The following is a 21,923-nucleotide window of genomic DNA, read 5'->3' as shown; positions in this document are numbered from 1 at the left end:
CCGCACAAGAAATTAAAAAATTAAAAAAATACAATTTTATATTTTAATATTTGTTTATTTATTTAATTAAATTAACATAAAAAACACAAGATACACTTACAATTAGTGCCCCAACCCAAAAAAACCTCCCTCCCCCATGTACACTCATTCACACTCATTCGCACAAACGGGTTGTCTCTTTCCATTATTAATATTTATGGTTCCTACATTATATATCAATATAGATCAACACAGTCTGCAGGGATACAGTCCGTAAGCACACATGATTGTATTTTTTTTTTACAAACCCCCCCGGTCCGTGGGACAAATTTTCAAGCGTTGACCGGTCCGCAGCTACAAAAAGGTTGGGGACCACTGCGATAGAACACATTTGGGATAAATTAGAACGGAGACTGAGAGCCAGGTCTTCTCGACCAACATCGGTGCGTGACCTCACCAATGCGCTTTTGGAAGAATGGTGGAAAATTCCTATAAACACATTCCACAACTTTGTGGACAGCCTTCCCAGAAGAGATGAAGCTGTAATAGCTACAAAAGGTGGACCGACATCATATTGAACCCTATGGGTTAGGAATGGGATGGCACTTCAAGTTCATATGTGAGTCAAGGCAGGTGGCCAAATACTTTTTGCAATATAGTGTATGCTACTTTAGAGGAAAAAGTATGCGTTCTGGAACCAAAGCGGATGTACGACAAAAGGTGGAACGGACCTGTGACACCTGCGCCACGGGTCAATACTAAAATCTACGGATTTGCGGCATAATTGCCGTGGGTCCGTTACTACCTTGTGGATCCACAAGTATGTGCATTGTAGCCTCGCTTTGTAGAGGACGTAATCTGCCACGAACGACTTTATTACGTCACTAGTTGGCATCTCTCAGATCATATGGGAGTGCACGCCACTATTTAGGAGCAACTGACTCAAAGGTCACCTTTACTTTTTAATCTTGGACGAGGTACAACAGGCAGAAAGCACACAGCTACCGGGACAGGGGTCGGTAACCAAAAACGTTGAAAGAGCCATATTGGACCAAAATCCAAAAAACGAATCTGTGTGGAGCCGCAAAAAATGAAAAGCCGTATTTAAGTCTTATAATGAAGGCAACACATGACGTAAGTGTCTATATTAGCTATAATAGCCTACTATCAAAATGACTGTGTCGCAGGCTGAAGCAAATCTTCGTTGACAGAAATGTTGAATTTTAATAGTTAACTTACACATTTTTACAACATTATAAATCATTAAATCAAATGCTACTCAGAAGGTGAGATAACTCTTGGAAATTACTGGCTTTTAATGGCCAAAGGTATAGACGTGTGTGTCCAAGTTAAAGGAAACGGCAGGCTGTCTTTTTTTAATAGATTTATTACAATCTTTGGCAAGCTAGGTAAAATGTTTGCTGTGGTCTGGAACAACACAAACAACGATCTGAAATGCAGCAAGTATTACATACAGATAATGTGTCATGAGACATGCAAAACTAAACATCTTGTTTTTCCACTCCACTGGTACTTTAGGTGGGGCTTTAATTTAAATAGTAAAAACTTTGTTTGTGTACAATGTTTGTATTGTATTGTGTATTCAGAACTTAATACCTACAACTCACAGTAGTTTTTATTAAGTAATTTGATGATTTTGACCAATACTTTTCAACTGTACACTTATTATTGTGTTGATAAAAAGTGCCAATGTACTATTGTCTTGCTGTCTTTAAACACACACATATACTGTATACACATATATATATATATATATATATATATATATACGTCTTTTTTCTTCTTTGGAGCAATATGTTGGTTGTTGTGACTTGTAACATTGCAACAAATTACACACAACATGACAGTAAAAAGATATAAAAAATCAGTATGACCACCACTGCAAAGCGAAATAAAACATTGTACTTCTCCTGCTACTAGGACAGGGGTCGGCAACCCAAAATGTTGAAAGAGCCATATTGGACCAAAAATACAAAACAAAAATCTCTATGGAGCCGCAAAAATTCAAAAGGCTTATTTCAGTGTTATAATGAAGGCAACACATGATATAAGTGTCTATATTAGCTATATTAGCCTACTATCAAAATGACTGTGTCGCTCTGTTGTTGACAGAAAATTAAAAATTTTACTGGCTTAGAATGGCCAAAGATATAGATGTAAGTGTCCAAGTTTAAGGAAACAGCAGGCTGTCTTCTTCTAATGGATTTATTACAATCTTTACAAGCTGCGTAACGTTTGCTGTGGTCTGGAACAACATGTCACACAAACAACTATGGGAAATGCAGCCAATATTACATACAAATAATGTGTCATGAGACATGCAAATATAAATTAAATACACAGAGGACATAAGTAAAGGCAATTAAATGAGCTTAAATATACCTACAAATGAGGCATAATGATGCAATATGTACATACAGCTAGCCTAAATAGCATGTTAGCATCGATTAGCTTGCAGTCATGGATTGACCAAATATGCCTGATAAGCACTCCAGCAAATCAATAAAATCAACAAAGCTCACCTTTGTGCATTCACGCACAGAATAAAAAGTTTGGTGGACAAAATGAGACAAAGAAGGAGTGGCATAAAACACGTCTTTCTGTGGCAGCATTGGAGAAAATTGTACATTTAAACAAACTACGATGAGTTCAAGGATCGCTGAAGTTAGTAGGACAAATTGGTGCTTGCAAAATACCCTCATCAGTGAAGCATGTATAACATAAACAGTGGGATTTCTAACAATTACCAAGGTTTGTGTCATGTTTGTTCTCCTACAGAAAATATATTAAAACAAAAACTTCACTATATACTGCACACATACTGCTATACACACGCCTAATCAGGCGTTTTTTTTTTCTCTCAAAAAATTGTGAAATAAAATCATGTCTTCATGAGATCAACACTGTACTGAAGCCCAGAACACTCTACGCATTTCCCCAGTTTTAGTTTAGAGAAAAGGAAAGACTGGCCTGGCCCACTAGGATCCCTCTTTATGTTTGTGAACTTTATAGTCTATACATTTAGAGTGATGTGATAATCAAACACTCTAGAAGTCTAGAATGAAAGAGTATATTAAAGAATTGAGTGTGTGTACCTTCAGTGCTGAATGATGAGCAGAGGCAGAGTTTGTAGTGTCTTCATTAGCTTGCTTTCCATTTTTGTGTGCTCACTGTCCACTGTGTCCAGGAACTTGGAACATGTTTTCGTGCCATTTGCCGTTTGACGCCCGCTATCTATGCTAATTAGCTGCCTGAAAGCGGGTGACGCCACTGTAGAAATAGCCTGCATGTCTTCTTGCACATACGCTGCAATGGCTCTATCAATCTTGTCCTGGCTAGCAGTGCCTCGTTAAAATCCTTAGGTCATACTTGCCAACCCTCCCGTTTTTAGCGGGAGAATCCCGGTATTCAGCGCCTCTCCCGACAACCTCCCGGCAGAGATTTTCTCCCGACAAACTCCCGGTATTCAGCCGGAGCTGGAGGCCATGCCCCCTCCAGCTCAATGCGGACCTGAGACTGCGTGGGGGCAAGATGAAGAAATACGCTTGCAAGTTCCAAAACGAATGGAAACAAGAATTTCAGTTCATCCAGGACAGTTTGAAGGGGAAGGTGTATGTTGCCTGTAAATTTTGTAGAACAGACTTCTCCATTGAACACAGTGGCCGAAATGATATACTCATTAAGAACGGAGAAGTTAAACAGGACAATACTGCCATCTAATGGACAGCCACAGGAACACTGAAATTCAAGTATTTTTTTTTTTTAATGTAAATAAAATAAATATAAATATATATATATATATATATATATATATATATATATATATATATATATATATATATATATATACATATATATATATATATATATATATATATATATATATATATATATATATATATATATATATATATATATATATATATATATATATATATATATATATATATATATATATATATATATATATACCCACCCACACACAGACACACACACGCACACACACACACACACAGCGCGCCTCTTGTGACACAGGAAGAATCAGAAGGACGACACACCGCAGCTCTCCAATAAAACACACTCAGATCTTCTCAGTTTCTAGCCGATACTACATAAAAAATAACGTAAAATAACGCAGTAACGCATCATGTAGTAACGGTAACTGAGTTACTGAATATAAAAAATACCGCGTTAGACTCATAGTTACCGCCGTAAATAACGGCGTTACAGTAAGTTACAGTAGTCCCAACACTGGTCATGATTAATCCAAATTCCAAAATGTGATTAATCTGATTGAACAAATTATTAATTTAACAGCTATACTTTAAACCAGGGGTGTCGAACGTACGGATAAGCCCCGCGAACAGGTTTGATCCGGCCTGCGGGATGAGTTTCCGAAGTATAAAAATGAGCCAACATTTTTGAATGAAAGAAACTGCTGTTCTAAATGTGTCCACTAGATGTCACAATAGCAATTATTTGCATCTTTGTAGATTATGCTACATATTGTAATGCCCCGCAGTGAAGAAGGAGTGACACAGACGAGGAAGCGCTGCTCAATTGCTTTATTACAAGCGGTAACTTGTTGGTAGTTCCAAAGTAACGCACACACATACATACACGAGCTGCTGTTAGCCACAACTCATGCTCACACCCTTCCGCTTCTCACTCACTCTCCCGTGCATGCGCGTTCACCAACCCTTAAAGGCACAGTACACTTACACAACTACCACAGATATTACAATATGTAAAAAAAATAAAAATAAAATGAAAATTAATATCAATGATGAACATTATTAGAGATGTCCGATAATATCGACCTGCCGATATTATCGGCCGATAAATGCTTAAAAATGTAATATCGGAAATTATCGGTATCTTTTTTTAATTATCGGTATCGTTTTTTTGTTTTTTTAATTAAATCAACATAAAAAACACAAGATACACTTACAATTAGTGCACCAACCCAAAAAACCTCCCTCCCCCATTTACACTCTTTCACACTCATTCACACAAAAGGGTTGTTTCTTTCTGTTATTAATATTCTGGTTTCTACATTATATATCAATATATATCAATACAGTCTGCAAGGGATACAGTCCGTAAGCACATATGATAGTGCGTGCTGCTGGTCCACTAATAGTAAATAATAATGATAAATGGGTTATACTTGTATAGCGCTTTTCTACCTTCAAGGTACTCAAAGCGCTTTGACAGTACTAACCTTTAACAGTTAATTGTACTCATTTTCATTAATTACTAGTTTCTATGTAACTGTTTTTATATTAATTTACTTTCTTTTTTATTCAAGAAAATGTTTTTAATTTATTTATCTTATTTTATTTTATTAATTTAAAAAAAAAGGACCTTATCTTCACCATACCTGGTTGTCCAAATTGGGCATAAAAATGTGTTAATTCCACGACAGTATACATCGGTATCGTTGATATCGGTACCGGTTGATTTCGGTATCGATAATTAAAGAGTTAGACAATATCGGAATATCGGATATCGATTTTGTTACATTATCACATAATTTATTTAGAAAGTATAAAAAACGACAAATAAAGATCGAATACTATTAACCGCAACATGTAAGTGTAAAAAAACCAACAACAACGACATTATGATTTGTACATTTTCAGAATGTGCTTCTTCTATTTTTAAACAAAGAAAACAATCTGTAGTCGTCTTTTTTTTTAGGTTATCGTGCCGTGACTTTACCAGTCTGGCCCACTTGGGAGTAGATTTTTCTCCATGTGGCCCCCGATCTAAAATGAGTTTGACACCCCTGGTTTAAACAGACAAACTTGGATTAAATAATATATAATGAATGGTACCTCCTCTCCAGCAGGTGGCAACCTTTTTTTTTAAAAAAACGTACGCGGAAGTCCTTCTCCACCAATTACATTGCAGCAATCACGACCGTTGGGCAAGCAACCAATCGTGAAGCGTTCTAAGACATTTAAATCTTGTGAGGTTTTTTTTTTGAACATTTCAAACACTTTTCACGAGACCTGGGAGCCGGAGAGACGTGTCTTGTGTGCGTGACTGTTTTACACCAACACTAGAGAAGTGAGTAACTAAAAGGTGAGGGTTTGTGTTACATAGTCGACGGTGGGTAGTTAGGTTAGCTGGCTTACAGCTGCTACTAGCATCACGTTTGGGGAGTTGTGTGTATATTCATGTTAAGTTGCCTCTAAATGCTTATTCAGCAGTCATGTTCAACGTCTCTTAAATCGGTTTGCATGACGGTTAGCTATCTTGATTTGAACGGTTAACGGCAGGTTATGCGGCGGCTTCTTGCAGAGACTCCTCACAATGGCGCAGTTTGGTTTGGAGAACGACATCAGCAACACCCTGAAGCTGGACGTGCCGATCACAAACGCGCCCATTGCCCGCTGGCAGAGGAAGGCGAGCTCGTCCAACATGTCTATGAACGGTTTGTCCCCTGGGAAGTCTGTTAATGTCTCCCAGAATTCCTCCAAGACGCCTGGGAGAACACCAGGTATGATAGAAACTAGTTTGTCAGTCTTCCGTTTTATAATGTAGTATTGAATGGAAATATGGCCACTGTGTTGCGTATTGGTAAACATTTGCCTGACTTTAAACTTCCCTATGTCTTTTTTCATTTTACAAAATTGTAATCATGCCTGTATTTTTTAAGATTTATTTATTTACAACACATATACAGCAGCATACATTGAAATGTTGGCAATGCAAATGTCCACAAAACATCACAAACAGGGGGAAGGAGAAAACAAGACAATTCAGTAAGACTAAACCAGTGGTTCTTAACCTGGGTTCGATCGAACCCTAGGGGTTCGGTGAGTCGGCCTCAGGGGTTCGGCGGAGCCTCTGCCACGGAGGTAAAAACACATCCGACTTATAGTGTAAATAAAAACTTCTCCTTATCGACGTATTATGGATACCCCCAAACAATGTTCCCTCTAATTTTCCATCTGATTTGCAGGTTTTTTGATTGATTGATTGAAACTTTTACTAGCAGATTGCAAAGGAAGAGAATACATTATATGAAACAGTACAGTTTACACAGTACAGTACATATTCCGTACAATTGACCACTAAATGGTAACACCCGAATAAGTTTTTCAACTTGTTTAAGTCGGGGTCCACGTTAATCAATTCATGTGAATGTGTGTAATTGTTCTTTGAACAAGGTGATGTTCATGCACAGTTCATTTTGTGCACCAGTAAAAAAAAACAATTTTTTCTTAAATAGGCAAAGAAAAACCATTTTATTTTTCACTAAAGAAAGGTTCGGTGAATGCGCATATGAAACTGGTGGGGTTCGGTACCTCCAACAAAGTTAAGAACCACTGGACTAAACAGTCAGTGAAGAGAGAAAAAAGTGTGTGTATATATATGCATACATACACACACCCACATACACAAATACAGTAAAGTGTTATGAAAACCTAAAACCAAGGATACGCATATATGTATACCAACATTGATTGAATGATTGAAACTTTTATTAGTACATTGCAAAGGAAGGGAATACATTATATGAAACAGTACAGTACATATTCCGTACAATTGACCACTAAATGGTAACACCCGAATAAGTTTTTCAACTTTAAGTCGGGGTCCACGTTAATCAATTCATGGTACAAATATATACTATCAGCATAATAGTCATCATACAAGTTAAACAAGTATATACATTTGATTATTTACAATCCGGGGATGTGGTGGGGGCAGGGGGTTAGGTTAGGGTTGTAGTTGCCTGGAGGTGTTCTTTTAGTGTGGTTTTGAAGGAGGATAGAGATGCGCTTTCTTTTACACCTGTTGGGAGTGCATTCCATATTGATGTGGCATGGAAGGAGAATGAGTTAAGACCTTAGTTAGATTGGAATCTGGGTTTAACGTGGTTTGTGGAGCTCCCCCTGGTGTTGTGGTTATGGCGGGCATTTACCTTATGGAAGTAGTTTGACATGTACTTCGGTATCAGGGAGGTGTAGCGAATTTTATAGACAAGCCTCAGTGCAAGTTGTTTTACTCTGTCCTCCACCCTGAGCCACCCCACTTTGGAGAAGTGGGTAGGAGTGAGGTGTGTTCTGGGGTGGAGGTCTAGAAGTAACCTGATTAGCTTGTTCTGGGGTGTTTGGAGTCTTGATTTGACACACACATACATGAACCCCCCCCTTAAAAAAAAACCTACTAAAGTAATAATACAATTTAGTGTGTGCTGCTACTATACCTTGGAATGTATAATGTTTAGCTAGTAAACAGAATTTTAAGTTGATCAATGGGGTGAGCCTAAACCAGGGGTCGGCAACCCAAAATGTTGAAAGAGCCATAATGGACCAAAAATACAAAAACAAATCTGTCAGGAGCCGCAAAAAATTAAAAGCCATATTACATGTATCATGAGATATAAATTTAATTAAGATGACTTAAAGGAAAGTAAATGAGCTCAAATATATAGCTACAAATGAGGCATAATGATGCAATATGTACATATCGCTAGCCTAAATAGCATGTTAGCATCGATTAGCTTGCAGTCATGCAGTGACCAAATATGTTTGATTAGCACTCCACACAAGTCAATAACATCAACAAAACTCACCTTTGTGCATTCACGCACAACGTTTAAAGTTTGGTGGACCAAATGAGACAGAAAAAGAAGTGGCATAAAACACGTCCTACAAAGTCGGAGAAAGGTCTAGATGTAAACAAACTATACGGTGAGTTCAAGGACCGCCAAAATTAGTAGGACAAAACGGCGCTCGCCAAATACTCGAATCAGTGAAGCATGTTTAATATAAACAGTGTGATTTATAACGATTAGGGAGGTTTGTGTCATGTTTGTCCTCATACAGAAACCATACTAAAACAAAAAATATATTTTTTTCCCCTCAACTTTTTCCATTCTTCATACATTTTTGAAAAATCTCCAGAGAGCCACTAGGGCGGCGCTAAAGAGCCGCATGCGGCTCTAGAGCCGCGGGTTGCCGACCCCCGGCCTAAACAATAGAAGCAGCATCCAGGTTCAAGGAATCAACATGTTTCTGTAATGAATGCCAAATTTTGGTGAACTTTGCACCAGAGCCCCGAAGACAGTGCCCTATCTTGTCCAACCTCATAAAGGACAGCATCTCTTATCCACGTTGAGTGAGAGGGGGGTGCTGTGATTCTTCCAATGCATTAGGACGGCCCTCCTCGCAGGCTAAGAAAAGCCACAAGATCAGCAAAATAGATCGGCAAGGAAGTGTTTGGAGTTACCACTCCGAATAACGCCACTATGGGAGAGGGACCAATGTGGACTGAAGTGACAGCTGAGAGTGAAAGAAACACAGATTTCCAAAACTGGGACAGAGCAGGGCAGGTCTAAAACATATGGGTAAGATCGGCTACCCCTTGATGACACTTATCGCAAATAGGATCAAGTCTAGGGAAAACACAAGCCAGTTTGCTTTTGGACCAGTGGACTCTGTACCACCTTACTTTGTATAACCCTGTGCCTTGCACAGATCGCGGAAGAGTGGACTCGTTTCAAAACCTGGTCCCGGGTATCGTTCTGTATTTCTATAATAATTCCTGTATTTGCAGGCCGAATGAGGAAAGCAACTCCGACAAGGATGATGGGAGGTGACCGCTTCATCCCGGTCAGAAATACGAAGCAAATGGAAATGGCAAGTTTCTTGCTGACAAAGGACAATCAGCCTAAGGATGCCAACACTTCAGCAGCAACATTGGTAAATAATTAGTATTCTTAAAAGCCGAAAGGAGTCTTGGGGGGCCCCCTTTACACTGCACACCAAATCCATTGTTATACCTTTATAGGGGAACTGTGCTTTTTTGGACTTTTGCCTGTCGTTCACAATCATGAGAGAGAAAGACAAAAGGTGTTGTTTTTTTTTTGTTTGTTTTTTCTAACTTATAAAAATAGGCTCAGACTTGGTGGCTAGCAATACAGCTAATGGAGCAATCAATTCTAATAATGGATTAGATTTATATAGAGCTTTTTTAGACACAAAGTGTTTCAGAGAAGTGAGAACCCATCATTCATTCACACCTGGTGTTGGTAAGCTACATTTGTAGCCACAGCTGCCCTGGGGTAGACTGACAGAAGTGTGGCTGCCAGTTTGCGCCTACGGCCCCTCCGACCACCACCTATCATTCATTCACCGGTGAGCGGCACTGGGGGCAAGGATGAAGTGTCCTGCCCAAGGACACAACGGCAGCGATTCTGATGTCAAGAAGTGGGGAGCGAACCTGCAACCTTCAGATTTCTGGCACGGCCGCTCTACCCACCACGCAATGCCGCCCCCATTTCTACCTCTAAATCACTCTAAATACCAGTGAGGATCGTCACGACCTATTGAATGTTCAACCAGCGTTTTGCCTATTTTCCCCCCTGACACAGTGCAACTAGGGCTGGGTGACATGGCCTTTTATTAATATCTCAATATTTTTAGGCCATGTCACGATACATGGTATATATCGATATTTTGCCTTAGCCTTGAATTAACATTTGATGCATATAACTACACCGATATGCTGATTTTGTGTCTAAGTTAAAACATTCTTGTTCATATTGCATTAATATATGTTAAATTTAAAGGCCTACTGAAATGAATTTTTTTTATTTAAACGGGGATAGCAGATCTATTCTGTGTCATACTTGATCATTTCGCGATATTGCCATATTTTTGCTGAAAGGATTTAGTATAGAACAACGACGATAAAGATCGCAACTTTTGGTATCTGATAAAAAAAGGCTTGCCCCTACCGGAAGTAGCGTGACCTAGTCAATTGAACATATACGCAAAGTTCCCTATTGTTTACAATGATGGCCGCATGAAGTGAGAGAGATTCGGACCGAGAAAGCGACAATTTCCCCATTAATTTGAGCGAGGATGAAAGATTGGTGGATGAGTAAAGTGCAAGTGAAGGACTAGTGGGGAGTTGAAGCTATTCAGATAGGGAAGATGCTGTGAGAGCCGGGGGTGACCTGATATTCAGCTGGGAATGACTACAACAGTAAATAAACACAAGACATATATATACTCTATTAGCCACAACACAACCAGGCTTATATTTAATATGCCACAAATTAATCCTGCATAAAAACACCTACGTGTTTGTTTTGCTAGCTCCTAGCTCCTCTGCTAGCTCCTAGCTCCATAGAACGCGCCAATACAATTCAAACACCTGATCAACACACACAATCACTCAGCCCAAAAGACCGTTCACCTAACCCAAGGTTCATAAAGCTTATATATTTTTAAAAAGTTACGTACGTGACGCGCACATACGGTCAAGCTATCAAATGTTTAGCAGCCAAGGCTGCATACTCACGGTACCTGATATTCAGATGGGAATGACTACAACAGTAAATAAACACAAGACATATATATATACTCTATTAGCCACAACACAACCAGGCTTATATTTAATATGCCACAAATTAATCCTGCATAAAAACACCTACGTGTTTGTTATGTTAGCTCCTAGCTCCTCTGCTAGCTCCATAGAACACGCCAATACAATTCAAACACCTGATCAACACACACAATCACTCAGCCCAAAAGACAGTTCACCTAACCCAATGTTCATAAAGCTTATATATTTTTAAAAAGTTACGTACGTGACGCGCACATACGGTCAAGCTATCAAATGTTTAGCAGCCAAGGCTGCATACTCACGGTACCTGGTATTCAGCTGGGAATGACTAAAACAGTAAATAAACACAAGACATATATTTACTCTATTAGCCACAACACAACCAGGCTTATATTTAATATGACACAAATTAATCCTGCATAAAAACACCTACGTCTTTGTTATGCTAACTCCTAGCTCCTATGCTAGCTCCTAGCTCCATAGAACACGCCAATACAATTCAAACACCTGATCAACACACACAATCACTCAGCCCAAAAGACCGTTCACCTAACCCAAGGTTCATAAAGCTTATATATTTAAAAAAAGTTACGTACATACGCAAAAAAAAAGTTGCGCACATACGGTCAAGCGATCAAATGTTTAGAAGCCAAAGCTGCATACTCACGGTAGCACGTCTGCGTCTTTGTCATCCAAATCAAAGTAATCCTGGTAAGAGTCTGTGTTGTCCCAGTTCTCTACAGGCGTCTGTGTATCGAAGTCAAAAGTCCTCCTGGTTAGAGTCTCTTGTTATCCGAGTTCTTCCATCTTGACTGCATCTTTCGGGAATGTAAACCAAGACGCGCCGGCTGTGTACTGTTGTTGCTGACTTCGTTCGAAAAATACGTCCGTTTCGCACCGACAACTTTCTTCTTTGCTTGCTCAGCTTCTTTCTCCATAATGCAATGAACATAATTGCAACAGATTCACGAACACAGATGTCCAGAATACTGTGGAATTATGAAATGAAAACAGAGCTTTTTTGTACTGTATTCAATGGGGAAGGCATACCTCTGTTCCCCGGGCTACGTCACGCGCATACGTCATCCTCAGAGGCGTTTCGAACCGGAAGTTTAGCGGCAAATTTAAAATGTCACTTTATAAGTTAACCCGGCCGTATTGGCATGTGTTATAATGTTAAGATTTCATCATTGATATATAAACTATCAGACTGCGTGGTCGGTAGTAGTGGGTTTCAGTAGGCCTTTAAACTTTCATGCAGAGAGGGAAACCACAACTAAGTCAATTTACCAATACTGTATTTATTAAACAGTGGCAAAAACATTCATGTAATTTCAAAAGAAAGTGCAAGATTGTCAGACATTTTTAAAACAAGCTATTAGTGCACTTTTGTACATGATGTCACTAAGAGGACTTATCATAACACTAAATTAAAGTGGATTTTTTTGTACAGAACGCCACTACAAAAGTTTAAAACAAATAAAGCGCACTTTTATGCATGATGTCACACAAGATATTTCAATAACTGTCAAATGAAAATGAGCTGCATAATAGGAAATCAAATAGTGTATGTCCTTCGCTATGTGGTAGGTTACTGCGGACGTTATCTCCGTCTGTTGACTATTTTTTTCATACGGTGTTGATCTGGAAATGGTTGCTTGGGCATTTTGTTGGGTGGCACCGGCCGGAGATGTTGACAGGTAGAGTTTCAAGCATTCATTCTCTAGCGGGTGACTTCAAGTGATGCTACACATTAGCAGTAATGCTACTTTTTGTAGCAATGCTTTTGCCGCATACTTGGCATATTACGGTTGTCAAACATCTTCCTGCTTGTAGCTAAACCACCGCCAGACGATGAACCCCGTGCTGTTTTTCTTGGGAATGAATTATTCTTCCTTCATTTGTTACCAGATTCGCACTTTCTCTCTCTCACACCACTCCGCTAGCATAAAAGCTAACTTTACCCATTCCGCTACCGCTCTGCTCCGCGGGCGTATGATGTTGCACGCACGACAGTATGTGACGTATGTAAGAAGGTGCACTTTTTTTATGTCTCTGTGGAGAGACAAGAAAAAGTGAGAAACGCCTGTAGTGTAATGCCCGCAGCTAAAATCAACTGCGTGAGAACATATACTCGACTATCACGATATAGTCATTTTCTATATCGCACAGAGACAAACCCGCAATATATCGAGTATATTCGATATATCACCCAGAAGAACAAAATAAAGAAATATGAATAACACTAGCATAAGTTGAAACTTAACATTGAGAAGGAGCAGCAACTTTAGTGACAGACTTTAGTTTCAATATATACTGCAGCTCAAAACTGTGGCCTTAAAACCAGGACAGACCGTAGCGTAGATTACCTGTACCATTGCACCTCCTAGTAAGCACAAAATGACAGTTGTCAGGTGTTGGCATATATTGCCTCAATCAAACATGGCAGAAATGTCTGTTAAAAGATGCTGCAGTAGGGATGCAGTACTCTGTATAATCCTGCATGGGCAGTCCGCCTTTTAATAAAGAGGAAAAAAATTGTGATATTCTTTAAGATCGGATGATATGAAAAAATTAATAGTGATCAGTTTTTTGGGCATATCGTCCTGTCCTAGGCTATATATAAAATGTATTGAGATACATACTATATACTTTGATTCCGAAGAAAAATAGATTATTGACATGTATGCTCTGGCAATGATCCGATCAAGGTTTTATGCTGCCAATTGTAATACCTATCATCCACAAGTGAGTTCAGCTGATACAATCACATGTATTAACTGTTATTTATTCTGTGCTTGACCGTTAGAGCTGATTGGTATTAATCGGCGATGACTAATCAGTTTTTTCACGAAAATCTGCCTATATCAATGAGTGGCTAAGGTTGCTGTAATCCATGTTTTTTTTTGTTAAAGGAACAGCAGAAAGCATTGTCAATGGCCCTGAATGGATGCAACATAGAAGAAGCCCGCATCTTGCAATTCAGTGCAAAACCAGCTGCTCTTCCAGATGGTAATATTATATTGTTGTGCAAAATATCTTTTCCCCAAGGTGGGCATCAGGGCTGCACTATTATGAGGGGAAAGAAACTAATTGCAATTTTTCTGCAAAAAAATGCGTTGAGTTGATTTGCAACTTTAACATTTTTACTCTTTTAAATGCTTAAAACTGCTTACTTTTGGACGCTCAGTTAACGTTGTCTCAAGTTCCCAAAAATTAAAAATATGCTATTTACTTTCAAAAAGATTTGAGTTTGTGTACAACACCCATGTTTGTCATCAAAGATTCAAACTCAGTTGACAGGCCTTGTCATAATTTGGAATACAAGAACATGACTATTGGACTGAATTGCTGTCAATGTAGACTTTGTTTATTGTTCATGTGATTATTTCCAGTAAATGCAAATTGTAATGTTATTCCAAAAATATACATTATTTCTTACCTTTTGATGAATGTACTTGAGCTGTATTTTCTTGTGTATTTTGGAAATCCTCATACTCCCGTAGCCAAATCTACTTCTGGTTGCCAAGAGCAGTAAACCCTCGTTTATCGTTTGTTCCGAACCTGGCCGTGGGAATTTGTTAATTATATAATTTTATTTTATAAGTAGAGTTTAAAAACCTGATTGACTTAGCAAATACAGTTTTTGACGTTAAAGCCCACTAGACATGAAATAACACCCATTAGCCGCAAACCTTATAATTGCCATGTGGCAAGTGACTACTAATTATACTCACTCGGCTGCAGTCAGCTCTAGCCCCTCCGTAGTAATATTAAAAATGGCTCCACAAACCATATCTTGTTTAGGGCCACAAAAGCCTAGGTCTGACCCTGACAAACTTGCAGTTTCCTGTAACCACTTTTGATGGGCCAACAGGCTAAGGACACAGGGCCCAAAAATTGAGATTCAAAGACGCCTCAGCCTCTTTCATTTAATATTTTACTAATTAAAACCTCAATGTCGACGTCTAATTGTGCAGCCCTAGTGGGTATTACAGAAAATGGAGAACCACTGCATTAGATGGAGTGCGTCTTCCACTAGTGGTTTAATAGACGTTTGCTTTACAGGCCAGCACAGTGCCTTGAAGGCCCTCTACAATCAGACCGTCACGCCCATGTCCAACAAGAAAACACGATGCATATCTTCAACACCCGATAGAATCCTTGATGCTCCTCAGATTAGAAATGATTTTTGTAAGTATCGCCACTCCTCACAAGTGTTCTAAAAGTCAAGTGTGGTTTAAAAGACTGATTATAGTGCACCCTCACCCCCATACCTTCTAGATTTAAATCTGCTTGACTGGAACTGTAAGAATACTATGGCTGTGGCGCTCCACAATAGTGTCTATTTGTGGGATGCTAGTAAAGGAAACATCACCCACCTCATGACCATGGAGCAGGAAACAGACTATGTCAGTTCTTTGTCTTGGAGCAAAGATGGAAGCTACATCTCAATTGGGACCAGTGACTGCGCTGTCCAAGTCAGTGTGCGCGCCATCATGTTAATAGGGATTCACATAACCTTTTGCAGGTCAACGACTCATTGTTCTGCTTGTGTAGTTGTGGGACGTAGAGCAGGAGAAATGCCTGCGCAGTATGGCGAGCCACTCTGCAAGAGTCTGCAGCATGAGTTGGAATCAACACATCCTTTCAAGGTATTTGTTCTTTTCTCATTCTACTTGTCGCATGGAAGCTAATCTCCTCCCTTCGCGCAGTGGCAGCAGGTCAGGGCAGATTCACCACCATGATGTGAGGGTGGCAGATCACCACATTTTCACCTTGAAAGGCCACTCTCAGGAGGTGTGCGGCCTAAAGTGGTCTCCGGACGGCCGCTACCTGGCCAGCGGAGGCAATGACAACACGGTGTGCATTTGGCCTCGCATATCACAGGGCCGTGGCGAAGTAAGCACTCCGGTGCGCTCCTGGGATCTCCACAAAGGAGCTGTCAAGGTGTGTTCCCTCTCACACACAAAGTAATTTACTACTTTTTGATGGGATTGCCTTTTTGGGGTAATTCTCCCAAGGTCCTGTAGCTTTTCCTGCCATCTTTCCGTGTCCTTTGTCAGTGTTTCTTAACCAAAAGGCCATTGTTGTTCCACCAAAAAATTTTTTCGCAGCTTTAATACACATCAAGTGTAAAATGTTCAATCCAGTGTCAATTATTGAGTGAGCCCCGGGCACCTTTGTAGTTGAAAAGTTGGACCTCCTTTACTTGCTATGTAGTAACTGCCTAATCAGCATCCTGTGCATGAATTGACTTTCTATTTGGCTTTGGCATCGTCGCCTAGCAACAAGTGGCCATACAAATGCAAACAACTATTCAGTTAAGCCAGGGGTCGGCAACCCAACATGTTGAAAGATCTATATTGGACCAAAAATACAAAACAAATCTGTCTGGAGCCGCAAAAAGTTAGAAGTGTTATAATGAAGGCAAAACATTAAGTGTTAAGTGTCTGAGGGTGAGAACTCCTGGAAATGACTGGCTTAAAACTGCCAAAGGTATAGATGTGTGTGCCCAAGTTAAGGGAAAGGACGGCTGTCTTCTAATGGATTTATTACAATCTTTGCGAGCTGGGTAATGTTTGCTGTGGTCTGGAACAACATGGTAATGTTTGCTGTAGTTTGGATCAACATTGCACACAATCAGAAATGCAGCCAATATTACATACAGATAATGTGTCAGACATCCATCCGTCCATTTTCTACCGCTTGTCCGAGCCTGTCTCTGCTGCCATCGGGTGGAAGGCGGGGTACACCCTGGACAAGTCGCCACCTCATCACAGGGCCAACACAGAGACAGACAACATTCACACTCACATTCACGCAAATATTGATTTAATACAGAGGACATAAGTAAAGGACATTAAATGAACTCAAATATACCTACAAACGAGGCATAATGATGCAATATGTACACACAGCTAGCCTAAATAGCATGTTAACATGGATTATTAGCACTCCATGCAAGTCAACATCAACAAAGCTCACCTTTTTGTGCATTCACGCACAGCATAAAACATTTGGTGGACAAAATGAGACAAAGAAGGAATGGCATAACACTTCTTTCTGTGGCAGTGGCGGTGAAAGTTGTACACTTAAACCAGGGGTAGGCAACCCGCGGCTCCGGAGCCGTATGCGGCTCCTTGACCACTCTGATGCGGCTCAGCTACATACATGCCGACCCCCCGATTTTCCCAGGAGACTTATGGATCTCAGTGTCTCTCATAGATTACTCCCAGGGAAAAATTAATCCTATTTACACTCTAATTACTAAATAAAGGGCATGCCCTAATTGCACTGCAGTAATTGTCCTCTATAGCATTTACATACAGCGTGCCAGTCCAGCCACATGTTGCATGTTATTACTTGCACACACAGGAGACAGCAAAGCATACTTACTCATCAGCCACATAGCTTACACTGACGGTAGCCGTATCAAACAACTTTAACATTGTTACGTTACAAATATGCGCCACACTGTGAACCCACACCAAAAAAGAATGAAAAACACATTTCTGGAGAACATCCCACCGTAACACAACATAAACACAACACAACCATTACCCAGAATCCCATGCAGCCCTAACTCTTCCGGTCTACATTATACACCCCCGCTACCACCAAATCCCCCCACACATCAACCCCCCCACCCCCCTCTCCGTGCGTTGGTTGAGCGGAAGAGTTAGGGCTGCATGGGATTCTGGGTATTGGTACCGTCAGTGTAAGATGTGTGGCTGCTGAGTTAGTACGCCTTGCTGTCACTTACGTGAGCAAGCTGAAATTGCAATCTACGTGTGGTCGAGCAGGTACACTGTTAGGGCAGACTGTAGAGGGCGCCAAATGCAGTGTCATCACGCCCTGATATTCGGGAGTCTCCCGGGAAAAATGAGAGGGTTGGCAAGTATGACGCTATCAAGCGCCATTCATTCAAAACTCGCGGGCTGCACTAACATCAAATTTCCACATTAAAGTGCATGCCGGTGCGTGTGTCGGAGACCCCTGGTTAACATAGCACAAAGCATTTAAGCTTTGTATGCGGTGTTTTTCATTTTAAAAAAAATTTTGTGGCTCCCATTACTTTCTTTAATTTGTGAAACTTGCCAAAATGGCTCTTTGAGTGGTAAAGGTTGCCGACCCCTGACTTAAACCAACTACGGTGAGTTCAAGGACCGCCAAAATTAGTAGGACAAAACGGCGCTGGCCAAATACTGTCATTAGTGAAGCATAAACACAAACATATTAAACAGTTTGCATTCTAACAATTAGGCTAAAGAGCTGTGGGTTAAGCAAACAATAGTGTATGGATTATTTCAAGTAAAAGCACATCAGTGGTTAAAAATAATTGTGAGAAAAGTATTGAATTTGAAGTACTATTTACTGAAGGGACGCGGTAAGGATTAGACCTTGCAGAACAGTTATGTGCCCCTTTTTGTTTTTACTTTTCGCTGTGAATATTTTTATTTTTTTTTAAGAATATTTTTGGGGATTTTTTTTGTAGGCCCTGGCCTGGTGTCCGTGGCAATCAAACATCCTGGCCTCTGGCGGCGGCTCCACTGACTGTCACATCCGCGTGTGGAACGTCACCAGTGGCGCCTGCCTCAGTTCACTAGACACGCAGTCCCAGGTAAACACACTGCATGTTGGGGAGGTGTATCTTACAAGAACTCACAATTTGATTGTTTTTAGGGTTGACTATTTTAGAATGGATTCACAATCTTTTTGAAATGCTATTTTGTTTGTATGTTAATTGATTTTTCAAAATTGAATAATTTTGGAATCTGAATAAATTGCGATTCTCATCTGAATTTATACATTTTTACCCAACACCCCTACTGCATTTTTTCAGGTTCTTCAATGGCATGAAGTTTCCATGCTTTTACAGATAACACAAATTTAAAAAAAAAATTTGGAGAAAATCCAGACAAGTAGGATGCGCTGCAACAGCGTGCACTAGCACTCAGTAATATGCCATCCTGCAATCATATACTTTCAAGAATTGTTGTATAGGTTACTTCTGATTAATTTTATTATACTACCATATTTTTCGGACAATAAGCCCCTGCTTTTTTCCCAAGCTTTGAGCCTTGCGGCTAATCGTAACATAACTACAAACTTAGCCATATCCGTAATCAAGATAGTGTCGTTGGCATTAGCTAATATGCTAACATGTTTACAAGCATCTACTTTAGTAGTAACAGTACAATTGCATTGTTTTCGTATTTCAGTTTCACAAATCTAAGTAAATTCACTAAAATGTCACCAGGGAGTTGAGTGTGTTTAGCTGTTTGGAAAGCTAGCTTCTGCAGCTCGTGGGTTCATGACAAATATTTCGATTTTGTTTATCGGCCGTTTTACTGACGTGTTAAAGGTATCGTTTGGAAACGGTTAAGGTATGTAAACAATTTTGAAATCTGTGAATATGTAATTACACAAAGCTTATAGTCCAATGCGGTTAATATATGGAAGAACATTTGTATTTAAAACATTTGGGGGTTGCGACTTATATACCGGTGCGCTCCTATAGTCTGAAATCCGTTTTATCTGTAAAAATATTTTTCAGTTTTCTTACTTTTTTTCTGACCTACAATGTGTTAAAACCTTGATCCGTCTCTTCGCCATAACTGCCAACAACTACGGTTTTCCCTTCCTGCGGCCCCCGGCTTATTTTCAGTCTTCTTCATTAAGTTCAAATCACATGCCTGTGTCCATAAAATACAATAGTTATAATGGTATGAAAGTAGTAATATAATAAATTAAAATTGTACAAATGCTTTGTGCAACAATTTCAATACCAGCAACTTTTACTAAAAATATTAACTTTTTAAACTGAATTTTCTTACACTTTGGTTTATCCCCACACAAACACAAGTCACTGCAGAGTAATGTCTGAGTTATTGGATCGCAAACATTTCAATGGGGCACTGCACTGTTTGGAAAAATAATAATAAAAAATGGTGCTTATCATTCACAATCCTTTATGAAAGACAAGCACACATTTTTTTTTTTTTTGTGCTTGCTAGCTAAGTAAATGCGATCAGAAGTCCGCTTACAATTGTGCCTATGCCAATCGCTTTATTTCACCTATAAAGCGCTATAAATAAAACTTCCAATGTTTTATATGCTATAAGTAATGATGTAACAGGCACATTCATATGTAATACTTCTGTATTTTTCTTTTAAGTGTACGGGGGGCGCATTAAGTGATTACGACTCACTGCAGACTTCCTGAGAGCCAACATAATAAAATGTCACGTACTGTACAATGTCTGCTCTCACTGCGATGGTCATATATTCCAGGGGCCGTACTTATCAAGCTTCTTAGAGTGCCATTTTACACTTAAGTCCTGAGAATTTGCGAAATTTAGTCCTACTCTCAAACTTAAGAATACAAGCTTTTTATCAACGTTCTTAAGTCTGACAATCACTCCTACTCTCCACGATATTTAAGAGACCTTCAGAGGTGTCTTAAGTGGTTAGGAGTTGCCAGCAGGGGATGGCACTGAGGCGAGAGACGTGCGCGAACGTTCAGGGAACGGAACAATGTTTTTTTTTTTTTTTATGACGAGCACCTGATCAAGCGGTATCGTTTAGACAGAGCGGATATTATTTTTGTCACAGATTTAATACTTTTCGATTCCTTGTTGATTTCTGCATGTGTCTGCAGTGGGCTAGTATATATAGAGCCACCCACACCAGTTTCAAATTAGTTGCCTAATTAATGAATTGGAAAGAAAATGTTATGACAGTAGCGTATGTGTGTGGCCGTGAGGTGAGTGACGTCAGTGAGTGTGTGGGCGATAGAAGAGAGGGAGCGGTAGCGTGAGTGCCGGCGGGGACTAGTTTGTTTTGTATTATTTTGTAGTTTGTCAAAATATACACTCCCATTGTCCACTTAAATATTTCCAAGATATTTCTTTATTCTTAGACAACGGATTCCCTTCCGTGATTGGTCATTTCTATGGACACAGAAATGACGTCACCTAAAATTCCGTTTACGGCACATAGTAATGTCGTAATTCAGCTCTGAGTGTGACACTTAAGATTCAGTCCTACACTTCGCTAAAAGTGTGAGTAAGACGCTTGATAACTAACTTTTAAGTGCAGCTTTCAGCAAAGAATGTATTTACTCTTAAGTCAACTCTTAGCAGACTTCTTAGGAGTAATTCTAAGAAGCTTGATATGTACGGCCCCAGATGAACTGAATGACTCATGATCCTTGTGAAGGGATAATAAAAATGGTTGGTGCAAACAGTCTTTCCTTTGTTGTAGGCCTGGGTGATACATCGATTTTATCGATAAGATTAAGTTTTTTGTTGCAGACTATTTTAAGATTAAGTTTTTTGTTGCAGACTATTTTTAAAAAATGTGTATGTATGAGAGGTAAAGATAGATACAATATATCTCTATATAGATCGATGGATCCATCTCTAGATATAAATATATATAGTCATCTCAATGTGTTATGTGCATACATTTTACAATACATTTTTATTGTAATATATTCAAAACAGAGGTTTTAAGTTTGCGCTTTATTGATTTCATTTTTATTA

At 39.5% G+C, this 21,923-nt stretch overlaps 1 protein-coding gene across 2 annotated transcripts in view; it reads left to right on the top strand.

Moving 5' to 3' along the window:
• The first annotated feature begins 5,925 nt into the window (after nt 1-5,925).
• Nucleotides 5,926-21,923, top strand: part of cdc20 (cell division cycle 20 homolog) — a 20,245-nt gene continuing 4,247 nt past the window's right edge. Inside the window, exons 1-9 of one of the 2 annotated variants that reach the window (XM_062022593.1) lie at nt 5,926-6,075; nt 6,310-6,508; nt 9,577-9,722; nt 14,289-14,385; nt 15,442-15,567; nt 15,658-15,854; nt 15,934-16,028; nt 16,089-16,323; nt 18,872-18,997. In XM_062022593.1, the coding sequence (XP_061878577.1) occupies nt 6,322-6,508; nt 9,577-9,722; nt 14,289-14,385; nt 15,442-15,567; nt 15,658-15,854; nt 15,934-16,028; nt 16,089-16,323; nt 18,872-18,997 (1,209 nt within the window). In that variant the 5' untranslated portion in view covers nt 5,926-6,075; nt 6,310-6,321. Of the gene's footprint in view, nt 6,091-6,309; nt 6,509-9,576; nt 9,723-14,288; nt 14,386-15,441; nt 15,568-15,657; nt 15,855-15,933; nt 16,029-16,088; nt 16,324-18,871; nt 18,998-21,923 lie in introns of both variants that reach the window. The other variant, XM_062022594.1, reaches the window with a different exon arrangement.

This window comes from Entelurus aequoreus, linkage group LG16 (assembly GCF_033978785.1).
Source record: "Entelurus aequoreus isolate RoL-2023_Sb linkage group LG16, RoL_Eaeq_v1.1, whole genome shotgun sequence".
Lineage (NCBI taxonomy): Eukaryota > Metazoa > Chordata > Actinopteri > Syngnathiformes > Syngnathidae > Entelurus > Entelurus aequoreus.
This window is presented reverse-complemented; position numbering and strand designations above follow the sequence as displayed.